The 18,890-nt window shown below is 39.1% G+C and overlaps 1 protein-coding gene across 3 annotated transcripts in view; it reads right to left on the bottom strand.

Moving 5' to 3' along the window:
* MACROD2 (mono-ADP ribosylhydrolase 2) overlaps positions 1 to 18,890 on the bottom strand; it is an 836,463-nt gene that overhangs the window by 354,488 nt on the left and 463,085 nt on the right. For all 3 annotated transcript variants that reach the window (XM_029961674.1, XM_029961673.1, XM_029961672.1), the window contains exon 5: positions 2,425 to 2,546. In XM_029961674.1, coding sequence (XP_029817534.1) covers positions 2,425 to 2,546 — 122 coding nt within the window. The remainder of the gene's footprint in view (positions 1 to 2,424; positions 2,547 to 18,890) is intronic.

Here is an 18,890-nt window from a genome sequence, read left to right on the forward strand (position 1 = left end):
TGCAGTCCTTTAATGTCTTCCTGCTTCCTTCTTACTACAACTGCTAATGCTCCAGTGTGATCTGGTTTGGTTAATTCTTTTAGTGTACTACAACTTGCTATTACCAATACCTATTTATTTATATATCATAAGTACTCTGTTTTTCCTGGTTTTACTCATTACCTACTTTAAAACTTCTCATTTTTCTATTTCACATGCTTCTTTCATCTTCTTGTTAAAGAGGCAATCAAAATACCCTGTCCATCAGCACAGCTGATTTTCTTTTCCTTATTTTATGCAGGTAACCCTTTCCCATTTTCCACGTTTTTTGTCTATCTTTTCCCTGATGCAAATATATCTGTTGCCATAATCCAATCTACACTTAGATGTTCTCTATTTGAGTAAATTTGAGTCCTCCTGCTGTCTGCAAGCTTCCAAAATCTACAGATATTTTTATATAATTTTCATTGCTTTCCCTCTATGCCCACTCTACTGGATCTTGTGAAACCCACTGTATTCTTTTCCTTCAGACTCATAGTAATCTACTGCTCCCTAATTGAATGAATTATACATTTTACTTTGCTCCAGACTTGATTTGTTCATTAGGACAGACACTCAAGCAGCTTTCACTTCCCAAGGCATCACTGAAGTCACTGGACTTAGGGTTTTTCAGAGCGGTCCATGATCTGTCATGTGGACTTTAAAATACATATTGCTTGCTAAGCTTCTTAATAGTGGTATGAATGAATGGCTCTTGGCTCCTCTTCAGCTTGTGCAGCTGTGTTCTGCAAGTCTGGGTGGTGAGTATTTATTATCTCAAACAGGTGCAGAGTCAACAGCTCTTAACCAGCAAGGAAATAACCCATGGGTGATTTCTCCTGTGGTCATCTTATTAAAATATCAGGCCAGCTTTCAGGACACCCATAAGGATGTCCACTCTTTATTATTCCATGTTAAATGCAAAACTACCACCTAGAATATCCTAAAAATTACAGAATCTCTAAGGATATAAACATTATCAGCATTTGAGCAACGCTAACCAGTTTTTCCTTTGTTATTTCAATGCTCTTTTTTACACCCTTTCATATTTAGCATTTTATTTTCTTTTCCCCCATCATATTAGGCACTTTACTCTCACTAACCTGAATGCCCCAGAAGCAGCTCCTGCCCAGAGCAGGCAGGAACAAGGATGGATGTAGGAGCAAAAGCACAGTGATCTTACAGGCTCCAATGAGAATCACAGCAGGGCAGGAACATCTTTGTATGTTTAAACAATCCCAGAGAGGAGTTCAAAACATGCCCCACCAAACCCAGGCTGTTTTCAGTTCTAACATGTGGGTAACATTAAACAAACAAACAAACCCACCAAAAAAAATAAACCCCTCAGTGGTTTGAATGATGGCAAAAAGAGGGCTCACTGGACACCCTTTGAGAAGTACAGAGACGATTTCATTAGCAGAAAAAAGTGTGGAGGGCACAGTTTACACCAACAAGAAAGAAATTAGAAATATTCATCAGGTCTGACTCTGAAGGGCACATCTAACTTGCGTTCAAAGCTCTGCCCCTCTCCTCAAAAAGCTTTATTTTCCATTTGCAACTTTTCAATGTTAATAGCTTTCCCTTAAGGAATATTTCACCCTGATACAACACCACCAGACCAACTAAGATTGGTTTTCTAAGATTGTGTGTCCCTGTATTTCACACATAAACATGTGTTATCACACAACCAGCCAAAATGATCCAGAAAGTGTGAAGTCAGGCCCAGATGACAAATTCCTTCTCAAACCTATAGGAAACTAACCTATGGATATCTAAAGACTTCAGCTTCAATGGTTTGAGACACAGAATCAAAGCTTCCGAGCTGTAGAGGGAAAAGCTTCTTTTCTTTGTGGACTTTGAAAATCTGGCCTTTTGAGGTACAAAACTAGCATGTATTAGAAGCAATCAAAGAACCCTTAGAGTTCAATGAAATATCACATAACTGGCTATTTTATGATTGATTTTTGGTAAGGGTGCTATAAACAGCATCACTTGACCAATACCTTTATTTTTAGAAAGAAACATTAATGGGCAGAATAAGCAACAGAAAAAGCTTCCCAGATATTTAGGAGGCAATACTGTGTGCAGTTATTCTCCTGACCAGTGGCTTCCTAGGTTTTTTCAGTAAATAATACAGTATAAGACTGAGCCATTGGATCAGCTCCCTCCCTTCATGAGAGAGTTGCTTGAACCCTTACTACCACGTACCCATTCCCTAACTCCTACAATAAGCTTATCCCTTTCCTTTAGCAACTATTTTGGCCAAATCACGTTTAATTTCTTGCTTTTTCACATCACAAACAGCAAGAAACGCTTCTGGAATCTGACAATTATAATTATTCCACATCAAGGAAACAAGGATCCAAATTAGAAAAAGAAATAACGCGTTCTCACACAAATACTTACAATTGATCTGATGTTGTTTTCTTTTGCCAGTTTCAGAGAGGATTTATAGCAACTTGCTAAGTTTTCTTTATGAATGTCAGTGAGGTGGCCTCTTGCAATCGGCCCAACAGTGTGGATCACATCTGCAGGAAATAAAAGATGAAGAAACATTAGAGATCCTTCTATATCACACAACAATCCAATCTGGTCTTGTACCTAGACACAATTATGTAAGAAAATGTTTATAACCGGAAATCACAAAATAAGCTACATGTGTAATAACTAAAAATGTAATAATTAAACAGTAAAGGTTAAATCTTGAAGTATTTGGGCAAAAATGAGAAAGGTGCACTAAACCCTTGTTACATGTCCACTGCAATGCACACGCAGGAGAGATGAAATGTTTTCACAAATCCTCCAACTCTTTACACCTCTACAACTGTGAATACTATAAACTTTGAAACCGTTGTTCTCACTCCTCAAAGTCCACTCAACTGGGAAACTTCACCACACAAAACCTCAGCTTATCAATGGCAAAACACAGGTTTTTCTCAGTAACCATTTTTAAGAGAAGAAAAGTTGTGACCTACGAATTTGTTAAGTGCTTTCCTCTCACGTCAGACCAGATGGAGATGCCATGCCATAAAACAAAATATTCTGTTTGAAGAAATTTATAATGAACAAAAATAGAAAGCACAGCCCAGGAATATGTGAGGTACGATGCCTTTGGACTCATCAAAATCAGATACTGCAATCAATCAAAGTCTCTAAAGTGCTATAAGAAAAATGAATTTAGAAGCCTGGAGTAAAAAAGCCTTGTAAAGAAATCTACAAACTAAAAGGTATCATGATTTTGCTACCAGGAAGCACATTTACTTTTTAAATATCATTCTTCTATAGTATATGTGAACACAATAAAATGAGTTATGGTGGAATGCATTTTTTTTTCTACGTTTCCTTATCATCCCTACAACAGTGGCACTATTTTTTTGCAACATTACACAAACAGGGACTATGCTTTCAGTTGCAGTTCCACTGTTCCCATTGGTTTGGTTGCGTTCCTATCCATATGGGACAGGTTTCCAAGCAACATCTGCTGTTGCTACACTCCAGAATATTTTAATTTACTCTCAAATCCTACAGAATTCACACCATTATTCTTTGTCCAAGCTCTCTTTGATTATTTCCATCCAAGGTGTAAGAGAAAATGGACAAACTAACATTAAAATACACACTTTTTTAAAATCCAGATGCCATCTGCCAAGTTCTGCTCTCTGCTACTCAGAAGGTGCCTTATATGCTGAGGCATGATGTTTCAAACAATTCCAAAATTTTTCTTTACATTAGCCACAAAGTCTTGATAAATCATCAAATAAAAGCACGTCTGAATCCCAGTGCCCAGAAACACCGAGGAATCGGCTGCAACAGAGACTGAAACCTGCAGGAGCTAAACTTCCCCAACTGCTACAGAAAACCCTCCTCCTGAGAAGTAAATAAAAGGTTGATTTTGATCACAGTAATTTTCTCAGATGGACAGATTGGATAATTTCTGTCAAATGTCACAGCTGCCAGGGCTCCAGCGAACCCTCTCTGCAACTCAACCATCACGGAGGTGCTGAGCCTTTATCCACTGCCGAGCAGGATAATATCAGGGGACTAAGACATCCTGGAATTTCAGAAAAAGAGTTGTGTTTTCACAGGTGTTTCAGTTATTTATCAAAAACTGAGAACTATTAAGAGCTAGAAAAAAAAAGCAAGCTAGTTTAAAATTTGCTTCTGTGTGCAGAGATAAGGTCGTGAGAGTACTTCCATTAGGGAAGACCTTAATTTCAGCTCATGACTACAGCAGTTCCCTTCAGGGTGAAACTTTCCAAGGAATGTTTTTATTTGGAAGTGTTGGCAACTCCAGAGGAAGAAAAAAAAAACCCCTTTTCTTGACTTTCTTTTTTCATTATTTTTGGGAGAGGTAAACTACAATTACTGAGCAAGAGGCATGATTTAATAGTGGACTTGGCAGTGCTGGTTAATGGTTGGACTCAATGACTTTAGAGGTCCTTTCCAAGCTAAATGATTCTATGATCCTACAAGGGAAGGAATATACTCATGAATCTGATCTCAATCAAGTTCATTCTACATTTATAGACACCAAGATCAGAGGTACCATGATGCATTTCCAATTCACAACACCCATCAGCCAACAAGCAAATAAAGGAACGACTATAAAACCAACTGAAAAAGAACATGTAAAGGATGAATAATAAAAGAAAGAGTCATAAACATTTCCCTCTTTCTGCTAAGGTTGAGTTTCTTGCACTTCAAGGTGCAGCTGGTTGAAAGTATAACAGCTTAAATTATTAATTTATTACTTAAAGACAAGAAGGAGTTTTGGGGAACAGCCCAAGAACTTAATTCTTGCTCATGTCTTTCTGTATAAAACTCCCACAGTATGATTTCTAGAAACATTTCACTCATTAAATGTTTAACTCCATTCCTTTAGTCTTCCATTATTAAACACAAGTTTCAAGAATTCTCAGCTCAATAAATGCAAAATGTTCTCCTTGTCATCTTTTTTTTCAGAACTTCCCAATTCAGCATTTTCATGTGGCCTCATTAGCAACCCTCTGCCACTGCACCAGACACTTCATGTAAATAGGTAACATTTAATGCCGTTATTGTCTTTTAATTTTTCCAAGTCCATCACAGGTGGCTCTTTAGACAGGACCCTTACCAACCTGATCTAGTGGGAAGCATCTCATGAGAGGGGAATTGGAACTAAAAGACTTTAAGGCTGCTTCCAACACAAAGCATTCCATGATTCTATGAATTGGTTTACAAAATATCACAACTATTGTAATAGTTTACAGCATATTATTAGCAAAAAAAAATGCTTTTCTTAGGCATATTATTATTCTGAAACACATGATAAAGATTTTACTAGCAGAGCAGCATTAATAATATGCCAGTGTCCTTCATGGTCAGCAGACAAACAGGAAAGTAATAATTTCATTGTTGTACTATGTCAATAAAATCAGTGTATACATACATTTTCAAAGCTACACATTATTCTGCTATTCCACAATACCTTAAGGTTTGCAGGCAGGCAAACCCATTTGAGATTATACAGACATAAAGCAAACAAACCAGAAAATAAAACAGCTCTCCCCCCTCCTTCAGCCCAGGCAGTTACTACATCAGGATCAGACTTCACAGGCTGAAGCAGAGCCACTTATCTTTAATATATCGACCAAGACTATGTCAATCTTCAAGCTTGTCTGTCACAATAAAGTTTCCTTTCTGCTCATACATTTTACCTGTACAGACCCAGAGAAATTTGTTCGCTGTGGAGCTGGAGGAGGGAGGGTGTGCTGTAGAGGGGAGTCTACAGGCATTTCTCTACAAGGAAATTTGAGGCAGAACTGCTGCCCTGCTGCTCCAACCACCCATCACAGCAGCCAGGCTCAAATGCAAACTTCCAGACTGCTGGGAATGACAACCATGGATGTGCAGGCTCTAACTGGCACCTTCCACACCACTCTACCACTGTGCAGAACAAGCTTCCACCCTGGAGAGGAGCATGGCCTTTCTGAAGCAAACACCGTGGTAAAGGACCATCACAGGACACAGGCACAGGGTTGAGTTTCACCACAGGAGATAAAAAATTGACTGCAGAGGGCAAAAAAGATGGGAGCACAAGCTGTGGGGATGACGACAGGCTGAAGGTACACTGTGCATGCAGAGGCACAACAGCATGGAACAGAAGTAGTCTCATCACCTAAAGACTTTTAAACCAGGGGAAACGTAGAAAAACTCCAAAAAAATGTAGTTGGCTGGAAAAGTCTGGTAGAGGTCCGTGCTACCAAACAGCTCCTGTTCCTTCTTGTAGCTCCTCCACACTTTTGCTATCTGAGCACTTCTTAATGAGCAGAAACAGGAGCAAGAGATACAAGCATTTCCCAAAAACCAAAACACAGTTTTTTGGTCTCCAAACCCAGGTAAACAGAGCACAACTGGGAACAGTCAGCTCTCAGAGAATGCCACACTCACCAATTGTAGTATTTTAAACTTTTATGTCAAATGAAGCTGCCAGCACTGCTGTGAAGCTGCTGATTTACTGTGGTCAGTCTTCCAGCCAAGCACAGTGATAGGAAACTTCATTAAAAAGAAAGCTGCAATCCATGGGTTCGTAAATCACTTTGTGTACACAGAGCAGAGATGTTTGCTTACATTTTTAATAGTACACCGAGGTGGAGAGCCCCCAAGGAAGGTATATTCTCATCCGGGATTCGGGCCACAGCAATGGATCAAACTGCTTTTAATGCTAATGAAGCCATTTAGTTTTAAAGCAGTGTTTATAAGGAAAGGAGATATTTCAAAAATGAAACTACATCTGCTGTAGAGTACAAACTATGTGTAAAAAGGCCAATGAGGCTTGTTTTCTCTGGTCTTTTTTATTAAAGAAGTCAGTCTATACATCTTAATGTGTTGTTTGTCACACAAGTTTTTATCTGCACTGCTGTGGAGAAGGGGCAGAACAGCACAGCCAAAGATGAAACACAACTTCCAGTTGGAAAAGGAGGAAGAGAAGTGACCATGCCTCAAAAAAACAACCTGGAAGATTGATGTAAATTACTTTTGATGTAATTTACTCTTCCCTTGTCCTTTGTAAAAGCCACTAGACAGCAAAAATATTAGTGTAATGAGTTTTTCCAAACAACTGGAAAAGTACAAATAAGTTCCTCTCTTTCCTTCCCTTACAGATGTGAGTGTGGCACATTCACATCGTTAATGAACCATGGCCAGAAACAATTACACATTTCTCTCCTTCACCCCATTCACACATTCATGGCCATAATCAGCCCATCTCACTATCTGCATAATAAAGCTGTGCCCTGTCAATCACAGTGGGAACTGTATGAATTTTAAGGAGGAAGGTACGCACTGCATGTGCCACTGAATTAAACAAAAAATAATCCGACAAAAACTTGGAACAGTAAGGGCTCCATTTGTAAATCTTATCAGTTCATTTACACAATAAGCACCACATATTGGTGCTAAAAAGGGACAGCTGAAGTTGAGCTGGTGGGAAATGGAATTACCTCTGGATATTCATACCTACTGGCTCTCCCTTATTCTTCAGGAATGCACACAGCTCAACACTTTGGTATACAAATTGCTCAGCTTGTTCATTTTGTATTTCTAGTTACATGCACTTGCACATAAAATGTGTATTTTCAGTGTGTAACAACTGGTAATTTAAGTTTAGCTTAAATGAATCCCATAGGACCACAGTCTAATTTAACTTATTTACTTATACGTGCCTCCAAAACTAGATTAGAGGAGCTGAATATTATAAATGTAAGATGTCTTATATAGATCACTGAATGCTCTGTGTGACTACGTAGGACACAGTTACTCAGTTCAGAAGCATTTCTTTGCTTTACATATATTGCATTTATCAGCAGTTAAAGAGAGTCTCAGGTTTTTAAGCTTGACGCAGTAAGCACAGCTCAATCTGAACTTTGTACCTTTTATAGCTGCCTGCAGTGATTAATTAGCTGTTTTGGGTGAACCAGAAAAAAAAAGTTTCATTAGCTGCAAAAGCTGTGATATCTAGAAGTCATTCGTGTGAAATATTTAAGCCATTTTTCACCTAAATGGCATTGTCTGCCAAGAAAAGGTAAAGAATATGTTTATTGTAAATTATTAACCAGCATTCCTCGTAGCGGGTTAGGTGCATATCCTAACTACAAGACAGCACAGTCAGAAAACAATATTCCCAAAGGGAGAGGCAAAGGATTTGCTGAGCCTGAAAGATCCTTGAGGGAGCCACAGGAGTCTGTGCTCAATAGGCTGCATTTACCAGAGCACGGTCGCCCGGCATCCGTGGGAAGCTGGAAAACACAGGGAGCTTGTTCCCGATGGTTACACCACTGCCTCGACAGCCGGCCAGAGAATTAAGTCACACAAGTCAGAGCCCAAGCCTTTCTGGCACTCGTGCTTGTCATGAAATACAAGGCCTAAGTATGTCTGTGTAATCCCAGAGCGGTTCCCCTCCCATCAATGAACTTACAGCATCGCTCTGCCATCAGGGCCTCACCATTAACCGCCGAAACAAAAGTAGGCTCTGTTCAGGCAGGACAAGCAAGTGGTGCAATTAAGAGACACTACACTAGATTCCAAAGTAATAGGTTTTACAAAGCAATTTAGTGCCACGATGACAGATGTCAAAGCAGCGGCGAGACAGACGGCCCCACCACTTCCATGGAAATAATTGCCAACGTGTAAAGCTAAAAGGCTCCACTTGGGATATTCATGGTGTGATACGAACGAACATGAAATGAGCATGACATGACTTAACGTGAAATTGTGACTTGTTACTTCTGGTTTCTTTTTTAATCTGGACTGGAGGAATTTGCAGCAGAAATGCTCAGATGTTATCCTTGTTCCCTTCTGCACAACACTCACACAAATAAAGATCTTAATATACTTAGGAAAACAGAACAGATGAAATTAAGCAGATTTTGTCCACAGCACACCAGAGTAGACCTCACTTTGCTGTAGCAGCAAAGAGGAGTTTGGTCAAGCACTGTCCTCATTGAGTGGCTCGTGAAACACATACTAAGTGACCCCCTTGACTCAAGCAATGCTCTCCAGCTTTCACTGACTATTATTCTTTGCAAGTGGACAAAGCTACAGACAAAAATGTCTTAATCTGTCTTTTGGTTTATGTTTGGTACATGTAGGAAAGTATGAGCCATAAAGATTCTCTATTTCCACTGTATTGAACAGCAGAAGTTACATCTGATAAGTCAAAAGGCTTTTCAGCACTCAAAAATAAACTTGCTTGCCCCAAATTGAGTCTTTATTCTTAAGACATCAAGATACAGTTTTAGTGCTGTTTCACAAAAAACATACATCAAAATACACAGCACGGTGAAGGATATAACAGCAACTACGTAAATTTAAGCTATATTTAACCCCACTTGATTCTGAATTCAAAACAGAAGCTTGCAAATATTATCCATGAAAGTGTGCAACAGAAGTTCTAAAATTGCAAATGGGGTTTAAGTTAACTCCAGTTCTAGTTTTGGAATTGCATAAATTACAGGGGCACAGAAATCAGAAACAAGCTAATTAACGCTCTCAGCTTCTCAAAGCATGGACCCCCTAGTCACAGTTGGGCTGTTCATAGTGTTCAACCCGGTTCAGTTAAAGCTGATCTAGTTACCTCTGCTGGTGCATTGCACAATTAAAGCACAAATATGATCTTTAGGAGGTGAGGAAAACAAAACACACACACACACGCAAATAATCCCATCCACAAAAAACCTCACTCAGCCTCACTACAAAACACAGTACCAGACTATTTTTACCCAGAAAAGACTAACACTCAGAACTTGAACTTTTTCACTTCCCTGTGAGTGCTGAACAGTGCTACAGAGTGCTCTGATAATTTAACAAGCTATAGGGCAAGCTCTTTATTTCCTATTTTAAGGATTTTCCCTGTGCAAATTCTGTTTTGATAACTTTATTAGCATTACTTATTAAACTGATTTTTGTTATTCGGTCAAGATCACTGTAGGGACGCTCAAACAAAGGAAGGCATCCCAGGAGACTCAGTAAACAATCCAACACATCATGTTTGCTGTGGCCATGGGACATGTTGAACACGAGCAGGTCCCCAGATCACTGTGCCAATACTTTAAGGCTTTCTTGCCTGTCATGAAATTATTGAATCGCTCAAATTATTTGTCCTTCACACAGGATTTAAGAATATTGGCATAAAAGTTTATAAAAAGTTTATAAAACATTGATCTTCATTTGAGAGGACTGGTGATTACAGCGGGAAGTTTTCAGAAGACCAAATTAAACAACACCTAATTGCACATTAGCAGCGGGTGAAAAGAAGGGAAAGTGCCAGCACTGGTTTTATCTGCCCAGTGAAAGGATACAAATTTTTTAATCAGATCACTTCAGGTAAAAAGGTTTTTAAAAATCAGACTGGAAGAACTGTTTCTTTAATAGGTAGTTTTACTGGTTCCTTCAAGAGGCAATAAAGTATGACTTAAAGTTTCAAGGAAAAATGTATTATATTCATAGCTTCACTGGTGCATCTATTCCTAGAGGGCAGCACATTACAAAAAGTTATCACATTCATTTTTTTCATTTGCTATTTCTATATGTTTTCTTGAGGATAAACAAACTTCTTTCACCTCAAAAATCGGAGCACATCTTTTTCATTTGACACTTCTCTAATCTACATATCTCTCACAGCAGAAAACAGATGCTTTGCTAAGGATTTTGCATGTCTTCTTTAGGAAAGAAAGAAGAAGGTGATAAAATTACAGGTTCTCCATGTATCTTCTAAAGAAACCAGTAGCAGCTAAATCAGCCTGATTAACTTTCAAGTTTGAACACTTAAAACCAAGCTAAAGTTCAGTATTTCCCTTGACACAAACCACACTGCTCTTGCAATACAGATAGCAGAGCCTTGTGCAGCCTCTTGGCACCATTTATCACCTCTCAAAGCCAAGTGGATGCAGAAGGAGGAGAAAGTGAGAAATGACAAGACTGAAACAAATAATTTTTTTTTTAAACATACATTCCCAGTTTAAAAAGACAGAGGTGAAGAGATGCGAACTGTGTTACAGGGCTGCAATCTATACAGGGGATACTGTACTTTCCTCATAGCAATAAACACAGTGTTTACACTCCCAGATGGAGAACTCCTTTCCAGCCTAGGAGTGGTCCCACTGACATCAGTGAGACCACTGATTAAAGGTAACAAGGATCCAAACACCAGCAAAGGAAAGGAGAGCACACCTTCCCCAGAATGAAGGAATGCACAGTTAGCATTTTATCTGAAAAATCGCACTCTTCCTACCTTTTTACTTTCACAAGAAAAACATACAGAGTTTCTCTGATTTACTTGATCTTAAGTATTTCTCTTCTGTAATTTTCACAAATCTTTATGTACTGTCATTTCCTTCAGAGATGCTTTCCCTGCTACACCTATGAGTCCATTACAAAACAACAAAAAGAGGAAAAAATTCAATTTACTATCGCCACCTCTCCCCCAAACTCAGCCAAACACAGCCAATGGAAAGACGGATATATGATGCAGCAACCAAAAGTAGGCTCAACTCATTTTTAAAAGCTGACTAGATTTCAAGTTGGCAGTGCCACTTTAATTGCTTCATAGAAGTGTGATAAGCGAAATAACCGGACAGCTCTTTGAACCGTAGCATGAGACTTCATGCCTAGAAGAGGAATCTCACTTTCTATCATCAATTGTATTTTAATTTTAGGTGGTTGAAACCACAGCAAAGCACCCTCCTGATATCAACATATTCCAGACATCAACTTGTGGGAATGCAGAGCATGCCGAGCATCCGTGATAAATTCCTTTGGCCGTTTCCTCCTCGCCTCGTCCCCAGAGATGCTCTCCAGTTTGAAAGATAGTTTAGTTTCATCAGCTGGCAATGAGACAAATATTAGCACTTGGAATCCACTGCTCTGCAATCCATCCTAAAAGCAAAGCCAGCAGATGATGGGGGCAGGGCATGATCCTAAAGGGAGGAGGGAAATAAAGACATGTATCTGCACAGACTGTGCTATAGATACAGAATAGAGGAGAAAATAACAGATTTAGAGAAGAACTTCAGTGCTTCAACCTTGCTACCTGCACACTTTGTTAATAAACAGCTATTGCTTCTCCAAATGCTTCAAACAAAATGAGCAAAGAGGCTAATTTGAAATTGTATATATAATGTATATATACAATATAAATTAGCTGTATATATACAATATAAATTAGCTCAGCCAGCTAATTAATATATATAATTAATAATTTCATTATTAATAATAATCAATAATATATATAATATAAAATATAAATTAGCCTGGCCAGTTCAGCCAGGTTACTGTGGTATAGAAGCTTCCCTCAGCTCACCAACACCACAGGTGAGCACCACTGAGGTGGAAAGGAGCTAAAGGTCTCCAGCAAACGTGCTCAGAATGGCTGGCAGACACAAAAGCTAAGTAAGAAACATGAAATGCATCCAACCAGGATATTTAGAGAAAATTGTGGTATGATATTTTGCACAATATGTAATGCTCCTGTGGTTCCAAGTGAAAAACAAGCTTTGACAAACATCTTGAGAGTGTTTTGCATCACTGAAAGTTGTAAACAGTTGAATTTGTAGCAGGAGCAAACGTTACAAAATAAGAAATGGGGAAACTATTCTTTTTTTCCAAGATGAAAAAAACGTATTGCAAAGTGAACTGTTAACAACTTGTCGAGGCTTATTGCACTGCTAATGTTCTCCGTGTCAATGTCACCGGGAAGAGCCCTTGGAGAAACACTGGTGTCACCTCTTGTTCAGCTCAATTGAGAAAAATGTACTTAAACAACCTTCTGGAAAGTCATGTAATGAGCTAAAAGAGCTGCTGAAGGACAGTCTTGAGCTCTGACTTTCTGTAAAAGAAACACAGATGTAAATAAAGTCAACTTACGCTCTCAGTCACATCATAGCATCTCACCAACCTGTCACAAGCTTTTCACAATAATCCAAGTGGTGAATTTCCAACTCAAGTTGCTCAAACAGGATATCGGTATTTAGGAACTGGGAACCAGAAAGAGTGGGGCTAGAAAAGGCAGCAATGACTTGTAAATGCAGCAATGTCTTTGAAAAAACCTAATGTAGAGATGGCAAAGCTCATGAGGGTGCCCAGTGTCAGAACAAGATGTCATTTCCAAGCACAAGACTGTCTCTTGCTGAGGGGAACTGCTCAGTTTCTGAGAAACCATACCGAGAAAAATATTTGTAAATTTTATTGCACTAGCTATTGAAGCAAAATGGTTATTTTGCCACCCGCAGTGCCCACAAGCCCAATGCATCATTTCTCCAGGGAAGGAGGAAATGTCTGCAAAATCACATTATCCACTTGAACGCCAGCTTGAGGATGAGGTGGAATTTTTAGAAGTCCACATATAAGTTGTACTTCACAGTACTGTCTCCCCTTAACGTGGGTTGTTGGAAAGACAGACTGGTATTTTCAGAATGAAAGCAATTGCTTAAAGAATAATGTCAGCTCTTATTGTTCACAAAGAGCCAGAATTGGAGCACGTGAAGCAGCAAACCACTTGGCTGACCTTGCCAGCTGAGCAACACAAAACACTCAAGCGAGCAAAAAACATGTTGGGATAGACAGCAGGAAAGAAAACCAAACACAGACATGTGCTTTCACAGGTCCTTGTGAAACCACTGCACATTTTTATTTCAAAGGCAGGTAAAATGCTTGACACCAACCATGGCAAAAATCCCAACCTTATACACGTGTTTTCATCGTGGATTCTTTGTCTGCAGGAAACATGTTGGAAAATGTAAATCCAATTGCTTCACTAGTGTCATTTCCATAGTCAAGTGTTAAAACCCACCCTTGGAAGATCACTTTGCAGTACTGTTGGTGCCTTGAGGAGTCTGTAGATAGTACCAGTGCTGCAGCAGCAGATGGAAAAGGCCAAGGATGAGGAATCTGGGGCAAGGATCTCACTATGCTTGCGAAGTTTTAGGAAAAGGCAAAGCTTTAGTGCAAGCACAAAGGCATTTTTAAGGAAACTCAAGAGGAAACTTTTTTATCCCATGTTTGTGCTGACAGTGTTCATGGGTTTTTATTTAAATATTTGGTTCAGCAGAAACTTCATCTTTCAGAGAAGCTACAATTTTTCTGCAAATTTGCAGTAAAATTCATGAAAAATTACTAATCCAGAACCTCATAACCTTTAGTCAAAATACTGTGCTTTCCTCTATAGTTATCCTTAGTTGCTTTCAAGATTTTCTACACTGATACCCTTTGGTTTACAGGAAAAAAACAAAGGTCAAAAAAAAAAAAGGGGGGGGAAGAAAAAAAAGAAAATACACTCCACAAAACCAATCCCCCTTTCCAAATTCCCACAGAATGAAATTCTAATATATCCAAACACCCCTTTTCTCCTGCTTCTCAACCAATAAAAGTTTTGTTGGGAACTTCACCTCATTAGAGTCCCCATCATTTAACAAACGTTCAGCAATAACAAAGAACCCTGGCATAAAGCTTTTGATGGATGTTTCTCAGCCAACACATTACAGTCAGGATTTATGGGAACGATTTAGAAAAGTAAAAAAAAAAAATAAAAAAAAATAGGACTGACTATCATTTAGCAGAGAAATTACGAATGCAAATTCAGAGGAAGACAGTATCCTCTTCTTCATGGAGACAAATTTTAAACCAGTTTCTGGAAAGGGTGACCATATAATAAACTTTTAATTTCAATAGTAACATTAGGTAAGGAAGGAAAATTACAATAGGCCAGGTATCATGTCAGCCTTGATATACTACTACACTTCTTTATGAGCACATTACAATTCAGAGAGCTAATAATAAAAAGTGATGCTGAGATGATGAATTGATGCTATGCAATTAGACCTATTAGAATTCACAAGAGTCGACAGGCAATAATCAAACCACTTTCATGCTGCCCATTGCAATTATCTTTGCACTTAAGAATCAACAAAGCACATAATGACTTGCTCTCGATTAAGGAATTCATGAGAAATGGAATTTTAATTAGTGTGTAGAAAATTTGGGTCATTTATTACTTTACAGGACAACAGATTGTAAAAACTAGTTGAGTAGCTGTAGGTGTTCAACGGGGGTTCAGGTCCAAGAAGAAATACACACTGACTCTTCCAAAAAGAAGATTCCAATCACATCCCTTGAAATGAGATCGCCAAAGTAAGTGCACATTTGCTTCTGCTAAAATCTGGAGGGGAAAAAAAAACAACCAACCAACCAAACAAAAAAACCCCACAAACAAAACTGTTGGAGCTTGAGACTAAAATGGAAACCATTGCTGATGTTTTCAATTACCAGCTGATGAACAAGAGTTGGGTAGAATTACATTTATCTGTGGTATGAACCATGGATACCAGGTCTAATTCTACATTCTCATCACAACATGAGTGGGACAAGACAATGAAAATGCACCATCAGTTAAAATAAACAGTCTGAATAGTAACTTGAATGCTGATTTAAGTTTTCTTTTACCAGCCCTTGAATAGGAAGATTACTTAGTTTCAAACAAAATTATTCTTATCGTTTGCTGATGTTAGTACAAAACAATTTACTAATAATTTGAACAAAAGCACCAGTTAAATTCTGGAAGTGGAGCTTCTTGATAGTATGAAATAGAGGTTGATGGGGAAGTTGGACAATTATGCTGAACTCAAATGTTACGAAATGCACATTTTTAAAAAATGCAAACAAAAATCCACACTTTGAGTGTGAATGCTGGTGATATATGTGCTCATGGAAATGAATGGTAAATCAGTAGGATATTAAGTAACATATCAATTTGCTAAAAACACAGTATTTCTTTCCTGCACGTGGGTCGGCCCAATCCCAGCACAAGGCTGAGCAGAGAATGGATTGAGAGCAGCCCTGAGCAGAAGGAATTGGGGATGCTGTTGGATAAGCAATTCAACACAAGCTAGCAATGTGCACTCACAGCCCAGGAAGTCAACCCTGTCCTGGAGTACATCCAAGGGGGGCTACAAGAAGGTATGGAGTGATAGGACAAGGGGGAATGGCTTCAAACTGAGAGGACAGGTTTAGATTAGAGATTAGAAAGAAAGTTGTCACTGTGAGGGTGGTGAAGCACTGGAACAGGTTGCCCACAGAATCTGTGGATGCCCCATCTTGGAAGTTCAAGGCCAGGTTGGATGGGGCTCTGAGCAACCTGGTCTAGTGGGAGGTGTCCCTGCACACGGCAGGGGGGTTGCAAGTAAGTGGTCTTTAAGGTCCCTTCCAATCCAAGCCATTCCTTAATTCTACTCAGTCTTTAAAAAAAAATACTACTAGAGGTCCATAATAGTTTAAAAAAACAAAAACAAAAACAGTTAATACTGGGTCATTTGGATTATTCACAATGAAATAATTAAAAGTTTAGATTCATGTGTAACTATTATCTGCAAAAACGTGCCCCCAGCTTTGATCCCTACGAATTTTCTATTTTGCTATGGATAAGCAACTGGATACTTAGTGCTCAAAATCTGCCAGAATGACATTCTTTTTCCATTGTCAGGGAACTATTTCAGCATTTCTGGTTCTTGGTTCTGTGGGGGAGCCCTGTCTTTATAATGTCCCCATTAAAAAAAAACATTCACAACAACCTGAGTGGCTTCTTGTAAGCGATAATACTTCAAAAGAGGGAAGAAAATAACTCACACAGGGATTCATTCTTGAATTCCCATACGTGCTCTGCGTAGTGAGGGCTCTGGGAAGCAGCAGGGAAAGCAGCAGGCATTGCTGCCCCAGGGCCATCCCACCCACAAAGGGAACATTTTCACACTGCTGTAGAGCCACCATCTTCACCCCCCATGCTGCGTTTTCAGGGAAAGGGATCTTGTAAGATAGGTCTGTCTCCAGAATGCTGGAGTTGCCCCTGGGGAGCGGGGAGAGCTCCTCACAGGTTAAAGTAGCTCATCATGCTGCTGTCACTTCAGATCAGTCAAGGACCGGTGATGGGCTGACTCAGACATGAGGATACAGGAAGCTGGCACGGAACCCTCCCTGCCTCACTTCCCACCTTCTGGTCTTGTGTCAGGCCCAGGGTGTTTAAATCAGTGCATCTCAGCCAGGACATCAACCACGACACCCAGAACTGTCCTTTTCTCCTGCCCAGCACTCATTCCTGCAGACGGAAGAGAAGGACCTTGGGGAAGAGACATAACCTGTTTACTTCACTGCAGTTGTGAAACACGAGTGATTTCTGTGAAAATAATACCTACCCTGGCCTAGGTAGGTATTTGCAAGCAAAGATGCTTTTGGAAAGGATTTGAGAGCAGTGAATCCCTCTTGAAGGCCCAGGGTGAATAGTTTAGACATACCAGAAATTTTTGATCAGAAAAGCAAGTAGGAGTATCGTTGCTTCAAAAACATAACGCAATTATTTCAAAGTATGCTTACAAGGTAAAGAACACTGTTACTCCAGAAAGGGCTCCTAGATTAACATCAAAATCTCTTAAATAAGTCATAAAACACACTGTGTTGCTGAGGATTGTTACAAGTGAACCTGAACTAAGTGATTCTCTGTGCTGCAGAATTTACAAGATCATAGCTCAGTACCTCATTAAAATTAGGGTTCTGTTAATTAAAGGCTTCTTTCAAGTGATAGATGGCTACTGTGGATATAAGCTGTGCATACTGTTGAAACTTCATATTAGGAATAGATAAACCACATAAAGCATATAGCACTGAGTGGAAATAAAACTGGGGTCTGCTCCTATGGAAGCAAAGATTTCTTATACTGCAATACAGAAAGAAAAAGGCAAGTAGAAGGTTCTGTAAAATTCAGGAAAGTCTTGGGTTAGCACCCAACCTTGTTTGAAAGTCTCTGAACTAATAGTACCCTTTTCACAGGTTTCTAGTCTCGCCAAAAAGCCACAGAAAGGTTTCACAAAGAGACAGAGCCTTAGGAACAAACTCTTTTGCATCCTTGCCCAAATTCTTTAATCTGAAACTTTAGGAACCACGTGTTTCATTAAAAGGCACGACAATACAGAAAAACAATGGACAGAAGTGTGCTTCATATAGTTATGAATATAGAGAGCAATTTATTTTATCCTGAAAGTGTCTCACCTAAAACCTCCTTGATTTCTAGGAAAACCTAACACTCTTTTTAATGCTGAAGAGGACTTCTGACAGAGGAGGGTTCAGAGAATGAACCCAGCACCCCTTAAAAAGAGCACAGAAGGTCTTAGGATTTTTAGAGATTCAGAGATAACACAGGAAGTCCATAAACTGCAAGAAAGTCAATGAGGCACCTCTAAGGTCATGTAGAGGGAATCTGTATGATGAGAAAACAGGCAGCGCATTTTAAAAGCTTATTTTTTTAACCAATAAATTATAAAATTGCCAAACATATCTTCACATTAAAGAGGCGCGGTTTTTTTTTTTCCCATTTTGGTAACTCCTCCACAAACAGACTGCTTGAGAAGAGTGTTCTGTGCTATTTGGATATTCAAGTCTAGTTTTTATCCAGCTGACCCTTCCAAACACTGTATTTGATTCTTTAATGGTTTTGTGGTTTCAGAGAATTCAAATTCCTTCCTTATTTCCATGACTAAAAGGTAAGTTCAAAATGCAAAGATTTGGATTACTTAGAAATTAGGTGTGTGTAGAGTTCAGGACGTGTTGCAGCAAAACATAGAGAAATTATGGAGGCCTAAACACATCCTTTTTTTCCTTCTCATATCAGAAAAAGAACGAGCCATTACCATATTCATAGTCACTAATAGCTCTGAACCAAGGGAAACTTTATACACAGTCCACAAATACTGTGAGCTGGATGTCTGCATAGATTTTCCAGAGTTAAGTACAACTGATGAGACAAAACCCTGGGTCTCAGTCCCAGTTTTGACCCAGTAAATGCAAAAGGTGCTGCA

The sequence above is a fragment of the Manacus vitellinus genome, unplaced genomic scaffold (genome assembly GCF_001715985.3).
Source record: "Manacus vitellinus isolate BGI_N305 unplaced genomic scaffold, ASM171598v3 scaffold_38_pilon, whole genome shotgun sequence".
Lineage (NCBI taxonomy): Eukaryota > Metazoa > Chordata > Aves > Passeriformes > Pipridae > Manacus > Manacus vitellinus.